The sequence below is a fragment of the Ambystoma mexicanum genome, chromosome 3q (assembly GCF_040938575.1).
Source record: "Ambystoma mexicanum isolate Mex_15411 chromosome 3q, UKY_AmexF1_1, whole genome shotgun sequence".
NCBI classification, from domain to species: Eukaryota; Metazoa; Chordata; class Amphibia; order Caudata; family Ambystomatidae; genus Ambystoma; species Ambystoma mexicanum.
Window position 1 is genome coordinate 1,134,236,896 of NC_090926.1, and position 23,299 is coordinate 1,134,260,194.

The window sequence follows — 23,299 nt, forward strand, 5'->3', positions numbered from 1 at the left end:
ACATTTCCCATGTTCGGTGGTGGAACCCCTTGTTCCGCGCCTTGCTGTACGCCTGGCACTTGCTACTGCACCATGTGATTCTGTGCACCACCTTATTGTGGGCCGCAGGTGGATTCGCCGTGCCTGCTCCCATTCCTTGGCTGTTCTGCTATGTGCCTTGGCTAATGCACGTGCGCGCCAAATGCTCCGTCATTCCACACAGCCAACATACTGGCGCTGGTCGGATTATTTGTCCATTTCACATATCTGGGTTGCCCATTTGCATGTTTTGAAAGCCTCCTTGATTACTTTGGAAACCTCCTTGATTACTTTGCCATCCTCTTCCTCTAAATCCTCTTCCCCTCGGGTACAGTCCTCCGTTACTCTGGTTGTTCTGCTGTGGATTAGCCACCTGTTGCATGTTCTGTTCAGCTGGGTTAGTTATCATGGCTCCTTCAAGAGCATACTTTGATAATTTCATTTGCACCAGCTTCGCGTCCTCACCCTTTCGAGTTGCCTCCTTTTTTCGATTTTCTTCTTGCAGCAATCTACAGTAATGTGCAATAGTCAACTGTATTTCAGCCCAAGGTTTAGCCTCAACTCCTACCAATTTCTTGAGCTGTTTCTGCACTGGTTCTGGCAACCCTTGGCAAAATATGTGGTAAAACACTGGTATGGATTTCATCCAAGATTCATGCGTTTCGAGTATCCATGCGTCTTGGAAATTCTGGATATAAATTAACAAATCTTCTGACTCCTTCATTTTTTGAGTCATTATAGCTCCCATATCAGAAGTATCTGGGTAAAGCACTCATAGCGCCTTCCATACTGCTGCTCTGCAATTGTTAAATGGCACTCCGTTGTGTGCTGTGTTAATTGTGGTTACACCAGGGTACCCTGCCCGTGTCCACACATCGTCTGCTCTCTCACCAAGTATGGCGATCAGGAGACCTTTAATATCCCCTATTGCGAGCGTGACTCCCCCTGTCATTTTTTCTAATGCATGTATCCACTTCCTGGCTCCCGATGTCAGCATTGGAAGCTTATTTTTCAGGTTTTCACAATCCATGTGTGGCCATTGAATATATTGCGGTCTTGCTCCCCCCTTTTCTAGTAGCGGAAATTGGAATGTGCAGCCTTCCTTCTCTTCTCTCATAGATCTCCTGTCTATTGCAGTGGTAATATTCCTGCATCGCCATCTGCCTGGCAGTGTCCCCAATCTGTCTAAATAGGCGGGTGCTGACACCCCCTCTGACCATAGGGTGCTCCTTCATGCTGGTCATACTGTGCGGCAGACTCGGATTTGCTCGGTTACGGACTCGCTGGCGTCTGACCATAGTACCCATTTGTCCCTTGGGAGCAGCTTTTCGCGCTGTCTCCCTTCTTCATTTGTCTCGCACACCTCCTCTTCGGAGTCGGACATTGGTTGCTCCCAATTCACGCAGCTCCTTGTGTCATCATCGTTTCTACTAATTTCTAACTGTCCAGGGACAGCTTCCTGCTCCTGCTACTACCGGTGACATCCATCCTCCGTGTCATATAGCTGAGTGATTTCCAAGTGCTTGTCTTTTCACTCTCCTTGGGATATTTGTCCTAGCCCCATTTCATCATATATTTTATTGATCGTTTCCACGATACTTCTGGTGTCGAAGTCATCTTCAATATTAGCCCTAGACGCGCCTGGTACTCGTATGGATGAAAGAATTCTTCAATATCTTCCCAGTCTACAACTGGATCGGGTTTTTTAACTTCCCTCTCCAAATATTCGAGATTGCGTGCCCTCTGTCTACGTTTACGTTCAATATCATCATCAAATTCTTTGTGTTTCCTTGCCTCTTCTCTGACCTTATCTTCTTCCTTTCTCCTTTCATTTCTACATTTGTCTGCCCTTCGAACTTCCTCGTCCCTTCGTCCCCTTATCCTTTTTTTATGTACCCTTTGCTCTTCTTCCAGCCTTAGCTGTTTCTGTCTGTCGTGCTCATAGGCTGTTCTCTGTTTGCGATCAAGCTGCTTTTCTTGCTCTTCGCTATATAGCTGTTCTCGCCTCAGCCTATCTTTCCTTCTTATCCTTTCATTCCTTAACTCCTTCTCTCTCTCCTTTCTCTGTGCCTCATCTAGCCTCTCTCTAGGTCTCACATCATCACTTCCTTTTCCATCGAGTTTTAATAGTATTTGTCCTCCCTTCCATTCGTCTTTTGTGAATGCTATTGTAGGGATTTTGTATTATCCTGCATCCTAATGGAACCTTTGGTCAGTGTATTGATTGACAATGGAGTGTTAAGGGTTAGAATGTTTATGTGTGACTGGGGTTCTATGTGGTCAGTTGGGAGATGTAAGCCTACCTGGGAGGATGCAGGTGTATGTTGCCCTGAACCCAGATGTACCTGACATTATATGACTATCATAATGTACTGGAACTAATAAAGAAGTTACTGGAACTTCACCTGAGGTCATGGTCATCTGTGGGGAACAAGGAGTTCTACAGCTATCTCATCAGTTCTGTCTTCACTTCCTTTCCATTTCCTTCCCTCTCTCTCCTTATCGAGAGATGCACTTTTCTGTGCCTGATCCTTCCTTTCATCATCGCGTCTCTCCTTGTCCCTCGGGACGGCAGAGGTAAGATTCCTGTCCTGATCCTTCCCTCGATTTTCATCACTACTGTATGTAGGTGACTCATATGTGGGGTTGCTGTACCCTGTAGCTGCTTTAAGCTCCCTTAGGGGGTAGAGTCCCTTAGGCGTACTTCCCTCGGTTTCTGTTTCAGGTGGGGCAGGTGGCGCGGTAGGCATCTCAGCCCCTCTCTGTGCATATATTTAATACCCAGTCTACAGGTGGCTCTTCCTCCTTCGACTGTTCGAACATTTTCCAAAGTTCTAGAACAGCAAGGTGTTTCTCTAGCTTCTTGCCTGTATATGTGGCATGCAAGTAAGTCGGCATATGCTGTAAGACGGCTTTAGATAAGGACCCATTTTGTGGCCACGGCATAAACATCTTGTGGGCAGTACACTTAACCCACTCGGTGCTATATTTCATAAGCTTGGGTGCATGTTTCGGCAGTTGCTTGCATAGGTGCGCTAATGGAGTAATGTCTTCCATGCTTAAATCTGTTCTATTTTCCCCTTACACAACACCTTGTAATGCTTTCATGCAACTTTAACACTGCCAACAGTCTAAGCGAGCACCAAACACTGCAAGCTCCAACCCGATTTTTCGCCAAAACCTTTATTTCACCAATTTACGCAAAACATCAATCCGTGTACGATTCCCTCTTGATCATAGAATCGTGTAAAATCCTAACAAAATTCCTTACATGTGACACACAACAGAACATGTATGACAGACACTTGACAGACTAGACAGACACCAGCTGGACACAAATATCTGTGCCTCTAATTTGTACCCTGTCATGGAGTTTAAACGAACCCCGTTCACAACGTCTTTAAACGTGGTGGTAGCCTACTTGTCCCCTAGTATATGGGGCTCTGAGTTCACGCTTCTTCTGACCGCTATATTAAAGGGCAGGAATAAGGCGTATCCTCTCTCTTTCTCAGGTGTCCGCCCTAGTATCCTTTCTCTTCTCGGGTGTCTGCCCCGGTATCCTCTTTCTTCTCGGGTGTCTACCCCAGTATTTGCTATATATGTAATTATTCTCGAGTCATTATCCCCTTATATATATATACAGTCTTCTCTACTTCTGATTATTTAGGTTTTTTCCACCTCCCTCCGTTACCTTTTCCCTTACTTGTTCTAAAGCCTATGACATTTGCCAAAACATTAAATTTTTTGTTTTACTCACCGTTCGCATCGTTCCTCTCTGGACCCTCGGGATCACCGCCTCCAACCCTTCAGGCCCACTGCAGTTTTGGATCAATTTATACTACCATTGTCCATGGGAAGCTTCACAGTCTACTCAGCCAAATGGCGAAGGACTTGTGATATTGCCGAAGACCTAGAGTTACTTTGTGTCGACGGTCAATAGGTGTCTTATTGTAATCAATAATCAAAAATCAATAATTGATGGTCATAATCATCCTCTGCTACCAAGTCTACAAGAGGGCGGAGTGACTTCTGACAGGCCCATAGGATCAGAGCTCACCCTTGAGTACTTTAAGACGAGATAGCTGCACCTTGAGGTGGATGGGGTGCGGGATTCTCTTATTCCAACACCAGTCAATAAGGACAACTCAATGGTTTGGCAAAGGGAAGTCTGTTTAATGACAAGTACAAAAAACGGGGAAACATGGAAATCAGCAGTGATGTGATCGCCCGTCTCGCTTCAACTTCCGACAACTTCATTCAAACAGCAATAGTTATAGCGAAAATTCATCATCATTGACGCGTAACACTCAAAAGATTGTCATGCAATTCTATTGGTTGGAAAAGGTAACTTAAGTATAGGTGCTATATCTGTATATAGTAACAGAGTGTGAGGATTGGATGACTCTTATCAGGTAGGCGTCTATGCCCTTCTCTCTACATTACTCATGCAAGACGTCACTAAAGGTACAATGTCTCATTGGTTCTACTATCTATAGGACCTTATATTATGTGGCCCACTGTGATTGGGCTGGCTAAAACCCTAAGCATAAATCTCCACTTTAATTAGCAGCATGCAGAATGGTCACCCAGATGCTGCATGCCCCAAGATTCAACCTGCCTCCCTTCCATCAATCAGTACCTTAGGGCTATGTGCCAATTAGTTGGAGAAGCTTAGGATGGCCTCAAAACGGTAACTTCTTGTCAGGAAAAGTTATGATATCTTCTGCCTTTGGGTGACATCAGACGTTGGCACCTCTTTGCTCTCGGCTGGTCATGTGTTAGTACACCGTGAATTTGCTTCTTTTTCCTTCTATTTATGCATTTAATTCTCCTTAGGCCCGTCACCTGCATGGGCCTCCTTATCTAGACCTTCGCAGGGCAGGCTGCTCTGTTCTTAAGTTTCGATTCTCTGAAGTTACTGTCTGCCTCCCTCACTTGGTTTGACCTCGACTTCTCAGGCACGAGCTGCGTCTAGCTGAGTTTCGATTCCGCTCTTTCATCTGGCTTTGTGCTAGTAAATGAATCCTGGCCTGTTTGACCCCTAGAAACCTGGGTTTAATTCTGCTATTATATAAAGTGGACTCGCACTCATATAATGTGCTTCGTTGCGGTAGATATATAGTTGGTACGTGCCTCTCTATTCTTCTACTAAGCATAGCAAGCAGTACTTGTTTTCTTAGCTTCTTGCATTCCAAGCATAGGTACAGGCGTTAGTTAGCCGCATATTTGCATTATAGTTACGTTCTCTATATTTCAACATCGTCTCTTCTTCTATGTCCATTTCGTCATTATTCGCAATTTTTCTTCTTTGTTTATCATCTTTTTGGTTGTCTGCGAGTCTATCTGGGCCCTTGTGTCATCACTATTCGCCTTCAATTAAGGTCCTTTGGGTCTCTTCTGGGACAGTTTGCAAGTAGTCTTCATTTCGTGTCAGCTGCTGGTACGGTTGTCTCAATGGGTATCTTACTGCCCATGGTTGTCTGGTTATGGGTACTTCAATAGGTATTGCTCTTTTGATGGGCACTTGGCAGAGCCCTAGTGTGGCTTTCTGCTTGTTTATTTGCTCAACATATGTCAACATATCTTGGCCTGTATGTTCCTGGTACTTCAAAATGGGTGACTGGAGTGAAGGCCATATCTGGGACCTCCTCTACATATGAACCCCTCGGATTGATTCTGCAAAGTTTGTTTTGGTTACGTCAATGGGGCACAAAGTTATGGGGGAGGGTCCCAACATTTGCGGAAATCCTCATAGACGCAATAAAAACAAGATTTTGCTCACACCTACAGCCGAAACTGCTGGACGGATTTTCACCAAATTTGCACCAGGAGCTGCGGCGTGTCCCGAAAGCATGTTTTTGTAAATTTGGTGTAAATCCACCCAGTAGGTTTTTTAACAAAATGGGCAAAAGTTAGGTAACAACATTGTTTGTCCTATCTGGGTCCTGTCCGCTGACTCATTTCATAATTGGGTCTGCGGACACCCTCCTGGGCCAATAAGGGTCCGGTGTTATGTGCCCAGGCATTTGACGTGCCCCCTGATTGGATGGTGAATAAGTGTGAGGTGCGTCATATTTTTTTAAACAGTGGCCGTGTTGGACCCGCGACAGCAGCCGGTGCCCGCAGAGAGCGCGCTGGGGAAAAAGTCTGGAAAAACATTTTAGGTTATTTGGTGGTCGAAAGAGGGGCTGGAAAGGAGAGGTGGAAAAAAACTGATTGGGGAGGAAGGATAACTCAGACGCAATGCATTTGTCTTGGAGGCAAGACAATGCAGCGCAACAAAGGTTTGATTTCCGATCCCGTGCTTAGAAAACACTCACTGGTATTAAGCGAACAATAAAATAAAAAATATGGGGCTGTATTTATAGGTGAAAAGAGGTTTTGTGTAATACGAACTGTGATGGCGTTTGAAGTGTATTGCAATGAAGGCTATTTTTGAAGTAGTTAGATACCTGCTGGCATATTCTAACTATTTGGACTTTTAAAAGTACTATTTTAGTATTATGGATGTAGTTAGATACCTGTTGGTGTATTCTAACTATTTATTGTGATATAGTTTAGTGAGTTCATTTGTGTTAAAAGAATATTAAGTAGGCATTTGTTATGTTTGCTGGTAACCTATTTGTTGGAGTAACAGAAGTGTCGTTAGATTCAAACCAACCACTTTTTTGTTAACATATGCAGTATAGTGCCCTTAAGTGGTTGTGGCACCCGATTGGTATATTATGCCTACTTTTGTGCAGGTTTCTTTGCCAAGAGATATTTGGTGGTGTGCAAATCTAGTGAGTTTACTGTTATGCTTGCTACCATCTGCATTTTACCTTATAAGCATTTGTATGACATATTGGCTATGTGAGTTTATTTGTATGCTGGAACGATTGTCTGAATTGCAAAAAGGGCATAACATGCTATGAAACCCATTCTGCAGAAGCTGGTGAAATGGAATGGATTCGCAATTTGGTTCATTAGGGATGTGCTCTTGTCGAACTATTGTGGATCTTCCTGTGTGTTTATGGTCAATTTTACCATTCCTGAAAAGTAGTCCAATTCTTGCCTCATACCCTAGACACTGTAAGTCCTGTCAGGATAATCTGTGGCATGTATATGAAAGATGAACACTTGCAAACACAACTGGTCCGAGCTGTTTAAGTAAATGTTGTGAACAATTGGTGGCAATTGGAAGAGAAGATTGATTGTTACATTTACCTAGCAATGTACTCCAGTTGTGTTGCTGAATTTAAATGGACCAGAGAGTTGTGTCTCTGCATCGTTTTGATGGGCCTGCAGATTGTTTTGGAGAAGTGACATTTATCTTTTTGTCTTGTGATGGACGTGCAGTTGAGTTTTGTGGTTGTATTATTTGATGGAGAAGCAGTTCATAATTTTTTCTTTAGCGATATTGTTGAGAGATCTGGTATAGGCTCTGTTTGTATTACCTTTCTTTTTAAAGGTTTTATTTTTGAGTTACAGGGTGCATATCTAGATGGGAGTGGTACAGTGCACGTAGCCGGTTGTATTCTCGGATGCAAGGAATGTCAGCGTTGATTTTGTTTGCTTCAAAGTTAACTAGGTAAAGACAATTGAGCGTACGGAGGCGTGAAAGTGCTACGTAACTCATACCTTCTTTAAAGACTGTGCTGCCAATGTCAATCAATATGTAATCTAGTGTTAGACTTTGCGATTTGTGAATAGTGACATCATATGCATGAGATAGACAGAATTCTTCTCTATGTACGTCCATGTCTTTCAAAAAAAGTAAACGTGCTATTGTGCACCAATTTCTTTTAACTTCTGCAAGTTTGTCAAAGTGGAGGTTGAGAAACTGAATATTGTTGTTATGTGGAAACATTTGGAAGCCAACAACTCTACCAATTGCTCCATTGACTAAAACTTGTTCTACAGAAAGTTGTGTTTTAGAATTACTCTGCAGTTTAGCCACAATGTTAATATTTTCTCTAATCCAGCTGTGTTGGAGATACATTTTTCTAAGCTATTTATTTGTGCTGTTGCGTGTTGACACATAGGGAATGTCATGGCGTACACTTCTAGTTTGTCTGTGGAGCTGATATGCCATATGGGTTACATTTCTTTTTTTAACATTGTCCCATTGAATTGACTACAGCTTGCAAGGGTTTGAATTAAGGAAGTGCATTTTATATTTGGTTGTGTTAATTGTTCCATAACATCAGGAGCAGATGTGTTTCACCCACATAGCTCATGGATTAATTAGTCCACATAGCAAGGTGGATTTTTCATCTTTAGTAAGCAGACCAGTTCTAATGCTTTTTTAAATGTTAGCTTAAGTGAGTTCTGCAGACTGATGCATGTTTTGAGTTAGTTCTCTGTAGTGTACATTTTGCCAGAGATTTACACTTCCAATGCTGCTGACTGGGTTACAGCATTTTTTGTGTCCTTATGTTTTGAAAATAAGTTGAATTTTCATGGTTGTTAATTGTAGGAGGTCGCCAAAAACAATAAAGTTTTTTCTTCCAAACAGTTCTTTGTAGTCGGTTTTTAGGACCTCTTGCATTCTGAGGTGAATTAAATCCACATGAGGTTGGAAACCATGCTTACTTCATCTATGAGGAGCACTTTCATTTGTTTCAGAATTCTGCATACTTCAGTAGCAGCTTCTGCTGATAATTTGTATTCTATTTTGTTTTGGTGTTCTGCTGGGAGGAGTAATAGTCGGTGTAAAGTTACACCTCCTATGTTGTAGGCAGCTAATCCTGTGGCGGCTGTTACAAAAGCCAAAAGGTTGTTGTTTGATAAGTTTTGTAGAAATGTGCTGATTATTTTCATTAAGAATGTTTTACCAGAACCATCTTCATCACTCACATACAGGAGCAGAGGTTTATACATTTTACAGCAACGCGTTTTAATTTCATGTTTAAAACTGTGGCCCATTTCTCCAGTGACTTTCAGATATATGGTGAGCTGTTCATCATTTTAGCTGTGATTTCAGCACTGACAAGTCTTCTCCAGATGGTTTAGATTGATGCATGGTATTTTCTACCTCAATCATGGCTAGTTTTGCTTCATTTAGAATGAGTGGTTCTCCAAGTGGTTTTTGGCTTCCTGTAAGGGAAGATTCACTGCCCTCACAAGTGTCTTTATCTAGTTAGGCTTCAATTTCTTCCTCTTGTTGGCGTTCATTGTCCAACATTTCTTTGTATTGTATGAAATTGACATTCAATGGATTGCCTTTCTCCCACAGAATCCCCATTTGAAAGATATTCCCTCCAGCTTTGCTGCTTTTGGAACATTTTCGACAGGTGGAGTAGTGGACCTCAACCCGGCCATCGACCATCGATCCGTCTTGCTCGGCGTCTTGTCATCGACCCCGGACATGACATCAGGCATTCTATAAATACCACATCACTACGCCCCAACCTCAGTTCTTTTTTTCCGCATGCTAACACGCTGCTTGGGAACACAGAGTTTTGACTCTCTCGACGTTTTCGACAGAAAACTTTGTACTTTTTTTCAAATTTCTCGACGCGGGATGTCAGTAGTTCAGGTGTCAGGTTTCAAAGAGTGTTCCTATTGTAGCACCAAGATGTCCATTCACTGACCCACACAAGCTGTGTCTTTGGTGCCTCGGCATGGGTCATGGGGCTGATGTGTATTCGTTGTGCGCCAAAATGCAACCTAAATCTCTTTGCCATCGATCTGCAAAACACACTCTGGGTCCATTGCCTTTGAAATCACTGGCACGGTCAACAGTTTGGACTTCTGAGGCCAAAACTGAGGGGGCACACCCCTGAGAAAGAACACAGGCAGAAGAAGAAACGGTACCATTCGAGGAGCCCCTCTTCCTCGTCCTCATCCCGAAAGAAGAAAAGGCGTCACTGCCACCTTCGGTACTCCAAATCGTCGACAGATAAAGGTAAGCCGTCGGCTGGGCCTAACACCCGCCAAGAGTGGGAGGATTTCAAATCCTTGATGCTTGAAATGTTCAAGAAACATGCTGCAGTCGGTGCAGCTAACCCCCCTATGCAGACCCCTCTAGTGCCCTGGTACCGACAATGTCGGCGCCAATAAATCTTTCAACACCGAAAGAGACCCAAGGGAAGCCGCATCATCCCTGTGCATCGGCGGTTGTTGAGAAAATATTCACCCCACAACCCAGGTCTGAATTTTTAGATAATATGGCAGGTATCTTCGGCGGTCATGACGCCGATAACCTGTGCAACCTGGACACCTCTCCATACCTCGAATTTCAGCAGTCCCAGCCCTATCATCTTAATACTTCTAAATTCAGGGCTCTGGTAGAAAGGGTTATTGACGCCCTTGGATTGCACTCATCAGTGGCGCCTGTATAAGGTTATGACCTTACCAACATTTTAGATAAAGGCCTTAACACAGAACTTAATATGCCTTTAAAATCTGCCATTGCCGATGCTTTAGAAATTATGTGGTAAAACCTTTCTTCCATTCCTCCGATCAGCTCCACCATTTCTGGGAAATACAGGCCGGCCCTTCATACCTCTCCTCTCACCCTTCCCCGAATGGGCTTGTTATGCAGGCTGCTACGGTCTTTTCTAGGTCTTTCTACATCCACTTTGCCTCCTGACAGGGAAGCAAAAAAAATTAGATGCCTAAGCGAAGAAAGCATTCACTTCAGGTAGCACGGCTCTAAAAGCTAAAAATTTGGCAAGCAGTTTTGCCAAGTACTCCTTCGGTTTATGGACAGCAGTTAAAAATGCTGCTCACTAAGTCCCAGAAGGGGAAAGGCGCGAAGGCTTCCTACAGCTTGTAGAGGATGGGAAAGAGGTTGCCAGACAGTCACTGCAAATGGGCCTGGACATCGCTGACTGTGTGGGCCGATCTATGGCATCAGCCATAACACTAAGAAGGCGTGCCTATTTAAAAACCTGCGGCTTATCGCCTAATATCCAATGCAAGCTTCTGGACATACCCTTCGAGGGCGATCTTCTTTTCAACCACAAAACAAATGATTCCTTAGAGAATTATAAGGAAACCAAAATCGCTGCCAAATCCTTAGGCCTAGCTGCACATCCGGCCAAACCTGTATTTAGCTTCGCCTCTAGAGCACATGGCTACAGGAGATATGCTCCTTACGGTAGAAGAGCACAGCTCCCACCGGCCAGGCAAGGGCAGAAGCGTTTCTTCCCTCCGGAAGGGGCAGAGGGGCTTCTAGAGGTCAACAGGCATTGTCAGCGGTGGGGCAACCCAGCCTCCAAAGCCGCTTTGATTTTCCCCTCTCACAGTGGACCGGTTGGAGGACGGTTGACAGAGCATTTGCTCCGGTGGCGGGGAATTACTTCTGATGCCTGGGCTCTACAGCTCATTCAGTGGGGTAATTGACTGCCATTTGTATGAAAACCACCAGACAAAACACCCTCACCTCCAATCCAACCGGGACAGGAGCTCCAGGAAGAACTGAGAGCCTTGTTGCTGAAGGATGCAGTGGAAGAGTACCGCCCAAGCACAGAGGATCGGGTTGGTATTCCCGGTATTTCCTGGTACCCTCTCCGTCCCATTCTGGACGTTAGGGCCTTGAACAAGTTTTCGAGGAAAGACAAATTCAAGATGGTGACGTTACGAGAGATTCTGCATGCTCTCGAACTACAGGACTGTCTGGTGTTGATAGACCTACAGGAGGCTTATTTCCGTCTGCCAATCCATCGATAGCACAGGAAGTTCCTAAGGTACACCATAGGAGATATGCACTATCAGTTCAACGTGCTTCCCTTTGGTCTAACCTCCACCCCAAGGGTCTTAACCAAGCTCATGGCGGTAGTTGCGGCTCACCTCAGGAGATCCGGGGTCCACGTATTTCCCACATGGACGACTGGCTGATCCGAGGTAAGTCTGTAGTGCAGGCCTTGTCCCATTTAGAGGACACCTGTTTGCTGCTGAACAAGCTGGGTTTCTCCCTAAACTTAAAGAAGTCCCATATGACACCAGTCAAGCGGCTCCAGATCATCGGAGCAATCCTAGAAGGGCCTTCCTTATTGAGGAGAGAGTAGCCAGCTTGACAAAAATGGTTGCCTTGTTCCAGAACCATGCCACTCTACCAATGGCTTCCTTCCTCTGCCTCCAGGGCCTCATGGCCTCCTGCATTTTTCTAGTACCAGAGGCCAGGTTGTGCATGAGATCTCTGCAATGGCTACTGAGGGAACAGTGGTCTCAGAACCTCAGCTCTCTCTCGGATCTTCTCAGGGTGTCCGCATCAGTGGTCAACGGCCTGTCCTGGTGGGTGAACCGCAACAGTCACTTGGCGGGGGAACCCATCTGGCCTCCTTGTCCCCAGACCGAGTGTTCACGGATGCGTCTCTGAAAGGTTGGGGAGCTCACTGTGAGGATTAGCAGGTGAGCGGCCTCTGGTCAACGACAGAAGCCAGGTGGCACATCAACAGGCTGGAGTTGTGAGCTATCAGGCTAGCCCTGAAATAATTTGTCCCGTCTCTGCAGGGGAAATATGTTCTCGTTCTGACGGACAACACAGTGGCAATGCACTCAACAAGCAAGGTGGTGTGTACTGCCGCCCCCTCGGAAGCGATGATGCTTTGGTCCTGGTTGCTCGAGAACAGGATCTCGTTCTCGGCAGTTCATCTGATGGGCACAGAGAACAACTTGGTGGATGCTCTAAGCAGGCAGAGCACAGTCTCGCATGAGTGGGAAGTGTGACAGGAAGTTCTAGAGGAGGTTTTAGCTCTCTGGGGTACCCCAGGAGTGGATCTGTTCGCAACAGACTCCAACAGAAAATGCGAAAAGTTTTTCTCAAGGGAATTCCCAGTGAATGGTGCATTGAGGGACGCAAGTCGGGTGGATTGGATCTTCCCTCTCCTTTACACGTTCCCTCCAATTCCTGTCATTCATTGGGTTCTCTGGATGTTGAAGAGGTTTTGAACGACCATGGTCTTGAACGCCCATGACTGAGCGAGGAGAACATGGTACTCCAACCTCTTGGATATGTCCATTTGTCCACCTCACTGGTTACCTCAATATCCGGATCTCCCAACCCAGTCGGCAGGTCAGATACTCCATCCGACCCTGGAATCCTTCAACATTCATGCATGGCTCTTAAGAGGATGAGATACGATGACCGGGACCCCTCTAAGGAAATACTTCAGGTGTTGCTGGCTGTACGCAGACCATCTACAAGATCTTTGCATGCATGCAGATGGAGAAGATTTGAGGCATGGTGTAGGGAACACGAGATTGAACCCATCTCGTGCCACACCCCTACAGTGATGGAGTTCCTTCTGTCAGTGGCCTCTGCAGGCCTTCAGGTCATCCAGGCAAAGGATATTTGATGGTCCTGTCTGTGTTTAAAAGATCCCCGGATCAAGATTCATTGTTCACGATCCCGGTAATGGCACAAATCCTGAAAGGTCTTGTAAATAAATTTCCACCAACTCCCTTTGTTGTCCCGGATTGAGACCTTAATCTGGTTCTGACATTTCTGACATATTTGAGCCTATGCACTCTTGTCCCTTACAGCTTCTCTCTTTGAAAGCAGCCTTCTTGGTGGTGATTACATCCGCTAGGCAGGTTAGTGAACTGCAGGCCTTATGCTGTAAGCCACCTTTCCTGCATTTTTTCCGGGGAGAAAGTTTCACTCGGGTAAGGCCTGGCTTCCTCCCGAAGGTTGTATCAGAATTTCACCTCTCGCAATCCATCGACCTTCCAATATTTTACCCTCCTCCGCACTCTTCTATGCAGGATGTTAAATGACTTCAATAAAGCACTCCCACTAAGTTAATGCCTTTGTCTGGGATGCCCAAGGGAAGCCCTTAATTAGATATTTTTATAGCAAGTTATACCCTGGATGATAAACCCTTGTATAACACCCCTCTCTTTGAATCCCCCTAACCTCACTGAGCCAAGAAGTAGGTTTGTTTTGCAATTTAAAATATTTATTTAAAAATTAAACAATATACATATATCACACTTTTATGAATAAATTAATATTTGATAGCACACTTACGAGTGTAATGTCGATCAACAATGGATAATGTTACAGTAGCACACTTTTTTAAAATCAATGAGGAGTTAGTATAGACAGTATGAGGTAACAGAGAATGCTTTTATGATTTCAAGGAATGCAGTGATGGAAAAGAATGCAGCACAGGAATAAACTGGTGTGGGTTCAACAAGAGCTAATATGTTCACTTTTCCCCTTGTGGCAATTCACTCCCCCCCTATGCAATCTAAGGAGATGGAAGTAAAGCACCCAGTTTTCAGGAATACAATCAAATGCAATTCAGTTCCCGTTCCCCCCAGCAAGCTTAGAGAAACAGGGATGATTTTAAACACAGGCAAAAGTACTTTAAATGTGGTATGCAAAGAAGGGAAAAATATGCAAAAAATGATTTTAATTCCCTATAATAGATTCAGGGTGGGTGATAGCTACTTTGTATTAGTTCAGGATCACTTTAGCAATGCTCTATGAATGATTATCAGGTTGCAAACGAATTTCAGCAAAGGAAAGCAAGAAGCTGCTATTTTGACAAGTGAAGAAATTTGAGCCAAATCGCAAATTGGGCACATTTTCCGAGTGCATCGAGCGCGATTACGGAAAAAGTATAATGAATAGGAAGTCGGTTCTGGGTTTGTTGGAAAGGTTAGACTCTTAGCTTTAAAATGAAAGTCGCTTCTAGCACAAACGGTTCAAGAGATACGGACAATTTTGTGGAGGTAGATTTTCAGAAATTAAATTACAGTTTCAGAATGACAGATGCGCTTGGAAGGTTTGAATCAACAGGATGGACACACAATTTCTTATGATGCAGTTCTAAGAGGTGCAGACGTTTTGAATCAGATTATTTTAAACTAAGAGATTATTTTTGCACAGTTCTGGCTGGGTACTCACACTATGAATTTGAAATAGGCCGTCAGGGTCTGGTCAGCAGGTTTGAACTGGATTCCGGGTGGTTTCTGGTACTGGTTCTCTGGTTTGGATCTCTGGTTCTGTGGTTCTGCTGTCGGCACTACACAGCGGTCTGGTCTCTGGTTCTGCTGGTCTGGATCAAGTGGATTCTGGATACAGCACTGCTTTCTGGGTCTGCTACCGGTTCTGGCAAAAGTTCTTGGCAAAGAATCCAACAGCTCGCCCGGCTGTAGAATAGTTTGGTGGGATTGCTGGATTCTGAAGGCCTGCTGAGAAGAGTTCTCAGCTTGTGGGTTAGTCCTTTGCTTTAAGTTCTGGAGTTAAGTTCTGGATCTCTGGATGTAAAGTCTGGAATCTGGATGTGAAGTCGTCCGTCAAAATGCTCTGCAAAAAAATGAAAAATGAATCCTTTGCCTGTCCAAGCAGTCTCTTTTCATGTGTTTTGAAAGTGGGTGAGTCGGCTCATTCTGCATGCCCAACCCTCTCTTGATTTGATAGGTCAAGGATTCTCTGTGACCTGATTTGAGAAGGGATAGTGTGTCAGAGTGAGTCAGAGTCTTACAGTCTATTGAAGAAACGCCCCTTTGCTTTTACTTCGAAAATGAATTTTTCATAACCAAAAAGTTTTCCCAGATAAACACGTCGTTGAAATTACATACACATTTCACAGATTAATTTAAGATACACTCTCGCCCAACTCTGATCACCCTCAGAGCCTGGGTTAACAAATGGCAAAATTTTGTGCCTTTTAGTGACTTTCGCCATATTGGTTTTTCCTCAAAATGTACACAGAGCTGCACCCCTTCCCTGAGCATATTACTGGAAATTACTATGTCTCTATCCTAAACACAGTGTCTGCAATATTAATAAATAGCGGGGTTCGGTCCCAGAACACCGCACAAAATGGAATTTGGGCTCAAATCGTGAGGGCATTTTTCATTTTCAGGATCCCCAAATTGTACATTTCTGTGAGCTTAATACAAGATTTTCGAAGCATTTAGCTTAAACATATATTTGCTGCAATATGAATCCACAGTCCTGTCTGGCCCGCCCCTAGGAACTGGGGGGGTCAGGGATCACATGTCTCTCCTACCAGGCAGGGCAGCTGTTTACAGTCCACACCCAAATCTGTATTTCTATTCAATTGAAAGGGTCTATTGTGTTGGGTCCTGCAGGCTGCAGGAGAAACTCCTCCCTCTCAATCAACAGGGCCATGTGATAGCCTGGGCTGTTGTGTGTGTCTCTGAGGTGTTAATGGTTCTCAGGAAGGCAAGTCTTTTGAACTTTTAATTACATAAGACCCCCTTCTGTTCACTGCACATTTCTGCAAGACAGCTCTCCTGTCAGGATTTATAGAGCACCAGCGCCGGTCAGTGTCCAATGCCGTTACTGCACCTATTTTTGACAGCTGTCTTGAATTAATACATTTCAAAAGGAAAATATTTTACTTGATAGTATATGATCCTTACTTGACATGGCATTGATGTGGATCTGTAGTAGAGCAAAGTAAAACACTCAACCATAGTTGGATTTTTGTTTGGTGGTTTCGGGCCCATGATCTTAGCAATTTTTGACATTAATAAAAACGGGTTTTGAACAGAACCATCTTTCTTTGCGCTGGTGGGTGGCAGGTCAGGGGACCATTTTGGTGTGCGCAAAACTGCACGGTTCTCCTGGATTCTGGCACAAAAGTGGGCTTTTCCACCATCTTGGATTTCCTAATCCCACAGCCCTAAATGTTGCAGCATAATAGTCCAAACGTGGGTCAGGACACCCAACAAGCCCCCCCGCCCGACTGCGCTTTGATTTCGAGTCGAGTGGGAGTCGGGTGCAAAGGATGTTTTGATCCACGTGCTCGGATGTCCGCATCATCTTCTTCCGATTCCACAGATGACAAAGTTCAGCATCTTTTTCTCCATCAAGGTGGATCGATCGGTTCTCCTCGCCGGTCCTGATGGGAGTATTGGCCGGTACCCCGGACCCCTCGGATCATTGCTCCCGGTCCCCAGGTCGTCTTCCGTGGTCAGTCTCCAGGTTTTCTTTCTCCTAGGATGACAAAGCAAAGCGGAAATACCTATTCGTAGACATTTCTCCCCCACTATTGATATAGTGGGGCGGCATATACATTTTATAATCAATACACATTTACATTCTTATTTTGAAAAAAAACAAGATATAATTAGAAGACATTTTCATTCAAGAATCATAATATTTTAGAGACTATATGTGGGATATTTTAGGGTTGGAACTGAATTACTCTAGAGCGGCCCCCTCTGGTATTGCAGAGGACTCCTCCAGTTGCTGCAGAGTGTGCCTGGGATGGCAACACTTTAACTGATTTATGTGGACCCACTTGTCTTCCCCTTCCGCCAAACTACCTTTGGGGAGGCGGATCTTGTAGGCAACTGGGCAGATCTTGTCTATAATTTCAAACGGTCCCTTCCAGGTGGGCATAATTTTTCGCTGTTTGGCCTGGTTCCTTTGGAAATTGTATAGATAGACCCGGTCTCCCACATTATATTCCTTCCTGGTCATTTTCAAATCGTAATGGGTCTTCATGCTATCAGCTGATCTTTCTAGATTCCTCTGAGCATAGGCAAAAGCATGTTGGAGGTGTTTCCTTAAATTCTCCACATACTCATGAGTTGTGGAGGCATTTATCAACGTTTGCTCTTGGGTTCTGTAGAGCAAATGCTGGGGAAGCACCATTTTGCGTTCAGTCATCAGCTCAAATGGTGACATTTTGGTTGCAGATGAAGGGGTAAATCTGATGGCCAGTAGGACCAGAGGTAATCGGGTATCCCAACTTGGCCCAGAATCTGCCACAAACTTTTTTAAGATGCTCACTATGGTTCTGTTGTATCTCTCCACTGCACCAGAAGAGGCTGGCCGGTAAGCAATATGTAGCTTCCTTTTAACCCCCAGTATCTCCCACATCTTAGTCATTACTTCGCTGGTAAAATGGCTACCTCTGTCTGACTCAATCCTTTGGGGTAGACCAAAACGCGAAAAGATGTGGTTGATCATCAGGGCAGCTGCTGTTTCTGCCTTGCAGTTTGGGGCCGGGAGACATTCCACCCACTTGGTAAACAAGCATGTGACCGTCAACATGTACTTATTCCCCCTAGAGGAGCGAATCACGGGGTCTATGAAGTTGATTTGCAAATCTGACCATGGCAGTGTCATACCCCTCTTTTGGAGAGGCGCCCGGTGTGTGAGGGATGTCGGCTCAAATTGTGCACACACAAGACACCCCTTCAAGTATTGGTCGAGGTCCTGCCCCATGTGTGGCCAGTATGCAACCTCTCTTAAGATCTCAAGTGTTTGTGTGAAACCCCCTATGACCAGCAGTGGCCGCATCATGGGCGTGACTTAACATCAGGCTTCGGAATAAGGTAGGAACCACCCACTGATCATGGCCAGCTTGGGATTTCCTTACCAACAAACCGTCTGGGATTCGGAACATCTTTTGACATTTCATCAACACTCTAAGGTCCTCTTTCCCAATGTAATCGGTATCCGTCAGGGGAAAGTTCTCAGGGTCCTCAATGTGTTGGTAAAACTTACCAATTATTGGAGCCCCCTTTTGAGCCGTAATCAAATCAGCATCTGGGGTCTCCTTACTCCATTGTGCAGTTGACAGATCATTGTGAGCATTTGTCTGGGACCTAGTGATAGCGGTGCCCTGGATTTCCCCCAACAGGAGCTCAATCTCTATTAGATTCCCTTGGATGGCCCCGGTTTTGGCCAGCTGATCAGCTAAGTCATTTCCAGTTTTGTCTGGTCCCTCTACTTTGGAATGACCCTTGATCTTTTTCCAGTAGATGGTCATCCCATTCGATGTGACCAGATCATCAATATTTTGGATTAACTTCCCATGTTTCAGGGGTTTGTTATTAGCACATAACATGCCTCTGGTTTTCCAATTAACCCTTTAAGTGCCAAGGACGAGGTATCTCGTCCTTGGAAATGCACACGCAGTGCCAAGGACGAGATAGCTCGTCCTTTTCGGCACCTCAAAACTGTAATCCAACCCCCGGGCTATGTGAGGGGGAGGTCCCCCCTCACTGCCAGGGGGCTGGATTACCTTCAGTTTCACGTCGGCGTGCGTAACGCACGTCGGCGTGAAACGGAAAGTAATTCCACCGCAGCAGCCATTTTCGGCTGCTGCGTTGGAGAGAGAAGGTGAGTGCCCTTCTTGTTCCGCCTCGATCTCCGGCTGTATTTCAAGCCGGAGATCGAGGCAGGTATCGTTGGAAAGGGGAGATCTTCCCCTTTCCAACGATACCCATTGTGTGGCTTTGAGCCCGCGGATCGAGGCGCCCTGCGCAAAGCAGCAACGTCACGGATCAAACGAAGATCCTTTTGTGACACGTGGGGGAGGGGGGGCTGCTTACTAGGTAAGCGGCCCCCTTCCCCCGTGGCCCCAAAGCATGGGGCCACAGCGCCAGGGACCCCTGGGGGCAGATGATCACTGCCCCCAGGGGTGGGGAAAAAAAAAAAAGGGAGGATTGCATGAGGTGGGGCCCTCCATTTGGGGTGGGGGTGGTTGAGGGCCACCCCCCATTGCGGTACATCATGCGCTGCCAATTTAGGGTGGCCCTCAGCCCCCCCTAAAAAGCAGCCTGTGATTTTGTATTTTGTTTTTTGTTTACCCAACTTTGCTTGGTGCAGATGGGCCCATTAGTGTGGCTATCTGCCCCCAGGGTGCCCAAACCCTACTGCCCCATATATTGGGGGTCCTGCCCCACCTTTTGGGGTGGCCTTCTCCCCCCTCACCCCAAATGGAGGTGGGGTGTACCTCACGCAGCCATTTGGAGGAGGCCCAGGGAGGCCTGCATGAGGTGTGTCCCCCAGTCATTTGGGGTGAGGGGGGAGAGGGCCCCCAAAAATGGTGGGACAGGCCCCCCCAGTGGGTGGGGCAGTAAGGTTTGGGCACCCCGGCGCCAGATTGGCACACCAATGTGACCCTCTGCACCAAGGGGAGTTGGGTTACCAAAGGAAAAAAATGAAAATGGTGGAACGCTTTTTAGGGCGGGCGGTGGGGCACCCCAAAGGGTCAGGGAATTTTCTAATGGGATGGGGCGTTGACCCTCTCCCCCCCACCCGCAATGGAGTGGGTGCCAAGTCATGCAGCCCTTCCTGGGACCAGATATCTGCTCCTAGGAACGGACGCCTGAGCCCAGGGAGGAGTGCAGGACAACCCCCCCCCCCTATTTGCCCCCGGGGAGGGCTACATTTTGCTGGTTTGACCGTAGGTAACACATGTTCTTTGTTTTGTTTACAGCTTTTTCTACCCGAGCAGCTGCAACGTTATGTGAGTACTGTTTTTTTATTATTCTATGGTTAGGGCCCACTGTCAGTGGGGTGGGTGAGACTGGGGCTGGATTGTTGGTGGTGTGGGTGGGAATGGCCCGTCTGGGCAGATCACCTCCAACTGTCCTGGAGTTGCGGCTGGGCTGCATTACAGCTTTTCCCTTTGGGGAGGTATTGGCACACTGCCGAGACTCCTTGGTGGGGAGAAGCTGTAACGCAGGGCAGCCAGGGCTCCAGCAAAGTCGGCGGTAATATCCCTGGCCTTGGGCACCCTTCTCCCATGTGGGTCTTTGCTGGTGGTTCTGGGTATTACATTCTGGGCCGATTTGCGTAAGGCAGACCTCTGTGGATTCCCACGGGTGTCCTCTTTTGGGAAATGCATGGGGTTCCCTGTTTCCCTTGCTGGCTGCGACACCCTAGGCCCAAATCTGTAGGTTGCCCACATGAACAAAATGGGCAGTGGCGAATGGCTTGGGGTTCCCAGTCGGTTACCCTTTTCCTTTTGCGCCCCCGGTAGGTGCACCCACAGAAGTGAGGTACCGTTTTCATCGGGACACGTGTGGGGACACGGGAAGGTAGGCCACGTGTTGTTGGCGGTGTGTTTCGGTGGGTGGCCAGAGCGAAATGTCTGAGAATTGTCTTAATTTCCGGCCAATTTCAGAGACATTTCCCTGTGTCCACTCACCGAAACACGTCGCCAACAGCAGATGTCATACCTTCTTGTGTTCCCACAGGTGTCCCGACGAAAAAGGTACCTCGCATGTGTGGGTGCACCTACCGGGGGCGCAAAAGGAAAAGGGTAACCCGCTGGTAACCCCAAGCCTTTCGCCACAGCACAATTTGTTCATGTGGGCAACCTACAGATTTGGGCCTAGGGTGTCCAAGCCAGCAAGGAAAACAGGGAACCCCATGCATTTCCCAAAAGAGGACACCCGTGGGAAAGCACAGAGGTCTGATTTGCGCGAAGCGGGCCAGAATTTATTACCCAGAACCCCAGACAAAGTGAACATTGTGTTTTTTCCCCACCAAATATCACACTTTGTCGGGGATTGTGGCTAATAAAAACTGGGGCAATTTGCGCAAGGCAGACCTCTGTGGATTCCCACGGGTGTCCTCTTTTGGGAAATGCATGGGGTTCCCTGTTTCCCTTGCTGGCTGCGACACCCTAGGCCCAAATCTGTAGGTTGCCCACATGAACAAAATGGGCAGTGGCGAATGGCTTGGGGTTCCCAGTCGGTTACCCTTTTCCTTTTGCGCCCCCGGTAGGTGCACCCACAGAAGTGAGGTACCGTTTTCATCGGGACACGTGTGGGGACACGGGAAGGTAGGCCACGTGTTGTTGGCGGTGTGTTTCGGTGGGTGGCCAGAGCGAAATGTCTGAGAATTGTCTTCATTTCCGGCCAATTTCAGAGACATTTCCCTGTGTCCACTCACCGAAACACGTCGCCAACAGCAGATGTCATACCTTCTTGTGTTCCCACAGGTGTCCCGACGAAAAAGGTACCTCGCATGTGTGGGTGCACCTACCGGGGGCGCAAAAGGAAAAGGGTAACCCGCTGGTAACCCCAAGCCTTTCGCCACAGCACAATTTGTTCATGTGGGCAACCTACAGATTTGGGCCTAGGGTGTCCAAGCCAGCAAGGAAAACAGGGAACCCCATGCATTTCCCAAAAGAGGACACCCGTGGGAAAGCACAGAGGTCTGATTTGCGCGAAGCGGGCCAGAATTTATTACCCAGAACCCCAGACAAAGTGAACATTGTGTTTTTTCCCCAAAAAATATCACACTTTGTCGGGGATTGTGGCTAATAAAAACTGGGGCAATTTGCGCAAGGCAGACCTCTGTGGATTCCCACGGGTGTCCTCTTTTGGGAAATGCATGGGGTTCCCTGTTTCCCTTGCTGGCTGCGACACCCTAGGCCCAAATCTGTAGGTTGCCCACATGAACAAAATGGGCAGTGGCGAATGGCTTGGGGTTCCCAGTCGGTTACCCTTTTCCTTTTGCGCCCCCGGTAGGTGCGCCCACACATGTGAGGTACCGTTTTATTCGGGACACGTGTGGGGACACGGGAAGGTAGGCCACGTGTTGTTGGCGGTGTGTTTTGGTGGGTGGCCAGAGCGAAATGTCTGAGAATTGTCTTCATTTCCGGCCAATTTCAGAGACATTTCCCTGTGTCCACTCACCGAAACACATCGCCAACAGCAGATGTCATACCTTCTCGTGTTCCCACAGGTCTCCCGATGAAAACGGTACCTCACATGCGTGGGTGCACCTACCTGGCCGCCAAGGGGCAAGCCGAAAACACAAGCAACCCCCAGTCTGTTTGCAAAGGGGAATCTCAGCCATTCTGCCGACCGGCACAACGTACAGATATGGGCCTCGGGTGTCCAAGCCACCAAGGAAAACAGGGAGCCCCATGCATTTCTGAAAAGAGGACACCCGTGGGAATCCGCAGAGGTGTGCTTTGCGCACATCGCCCCAGATTTTTTTAGCCAGACACCCCTGCAAAGTCCGAAATGTGGGGAAAAAAACGCTTTTTCCGCACATTTCGCTCGACGCACCCATCGAAACCGCCCCCAACAACACATGGCCTACCGTCCCGCGTTCCCACAGGTGTCCCGATGAAAACGGTACCTCACATGCGTGGGTGCACCTACCTGGCCGCCAAGGGGAAAGCCGAAAACGCAAGCAACCCCCAGTCTGTTTGCAGAGGGAAATCTCAGCCATTCTGCCGACCGGCACAACATACAATATGGGCCTCGGGTGTCCAAGCCACCAAGGAAAACAGGGAACCCCATGCATTTCCAAAAAGAGGACACCCGTGGGAATCTGCAGAGGTATGATATGCCCAAATCGCCCCAGGATTTATTACCCAGACACCCCCGCAAAGTCCGAAATGTGGGAAAAAATATGCAATTTCCGCACATTTCGCTCGGCTCACCCATCGAAACACGCCCCCAACAACACATGGCCTACCGTCACGCGTTCCCACAGGTGTCCCGATGAAAACGGTACCTCACATGTGTGGGTGCACCTACCGGGGGCGCAAAAGGAAAAGGGTAACCCGCTGGTAACCCCAAGCCTTTCGCCACAGCACAATTT

The 23,299-nt window shown here is 46.7% G+C and overlaps 1 protein-coding gene across 3 annotated transcripts in view; it reads left to right on the forward strand.

Moving 5' to 3' along the window:
* Window positions 1–23,299, forward strand: part of LOC138447680 (adhesion G protein-coupled receptor E1-like) — a 908,650-nt gene that overhangs the window by 14,959 nt on the left and 870,392 nt on the right. For 2 of the 3 annotated variants that reach the window (XM_069603943.1, XM_069603945.1), the window contains exon 3: window positions 20,169–20,198. The exons of the other annotated variant lie outside the window; for it this stretch is intronic. In XM_069603943.1, coding sequence (XP_069460044.1) covers window positions 20,169–20,198 — 30 coding nt within the window. The remainder of the gene's footprint in view (window positions 1–20,168; window positions 20,199–23,299) is intronic. 3 annotated transcript variants of the gene reach the window in all.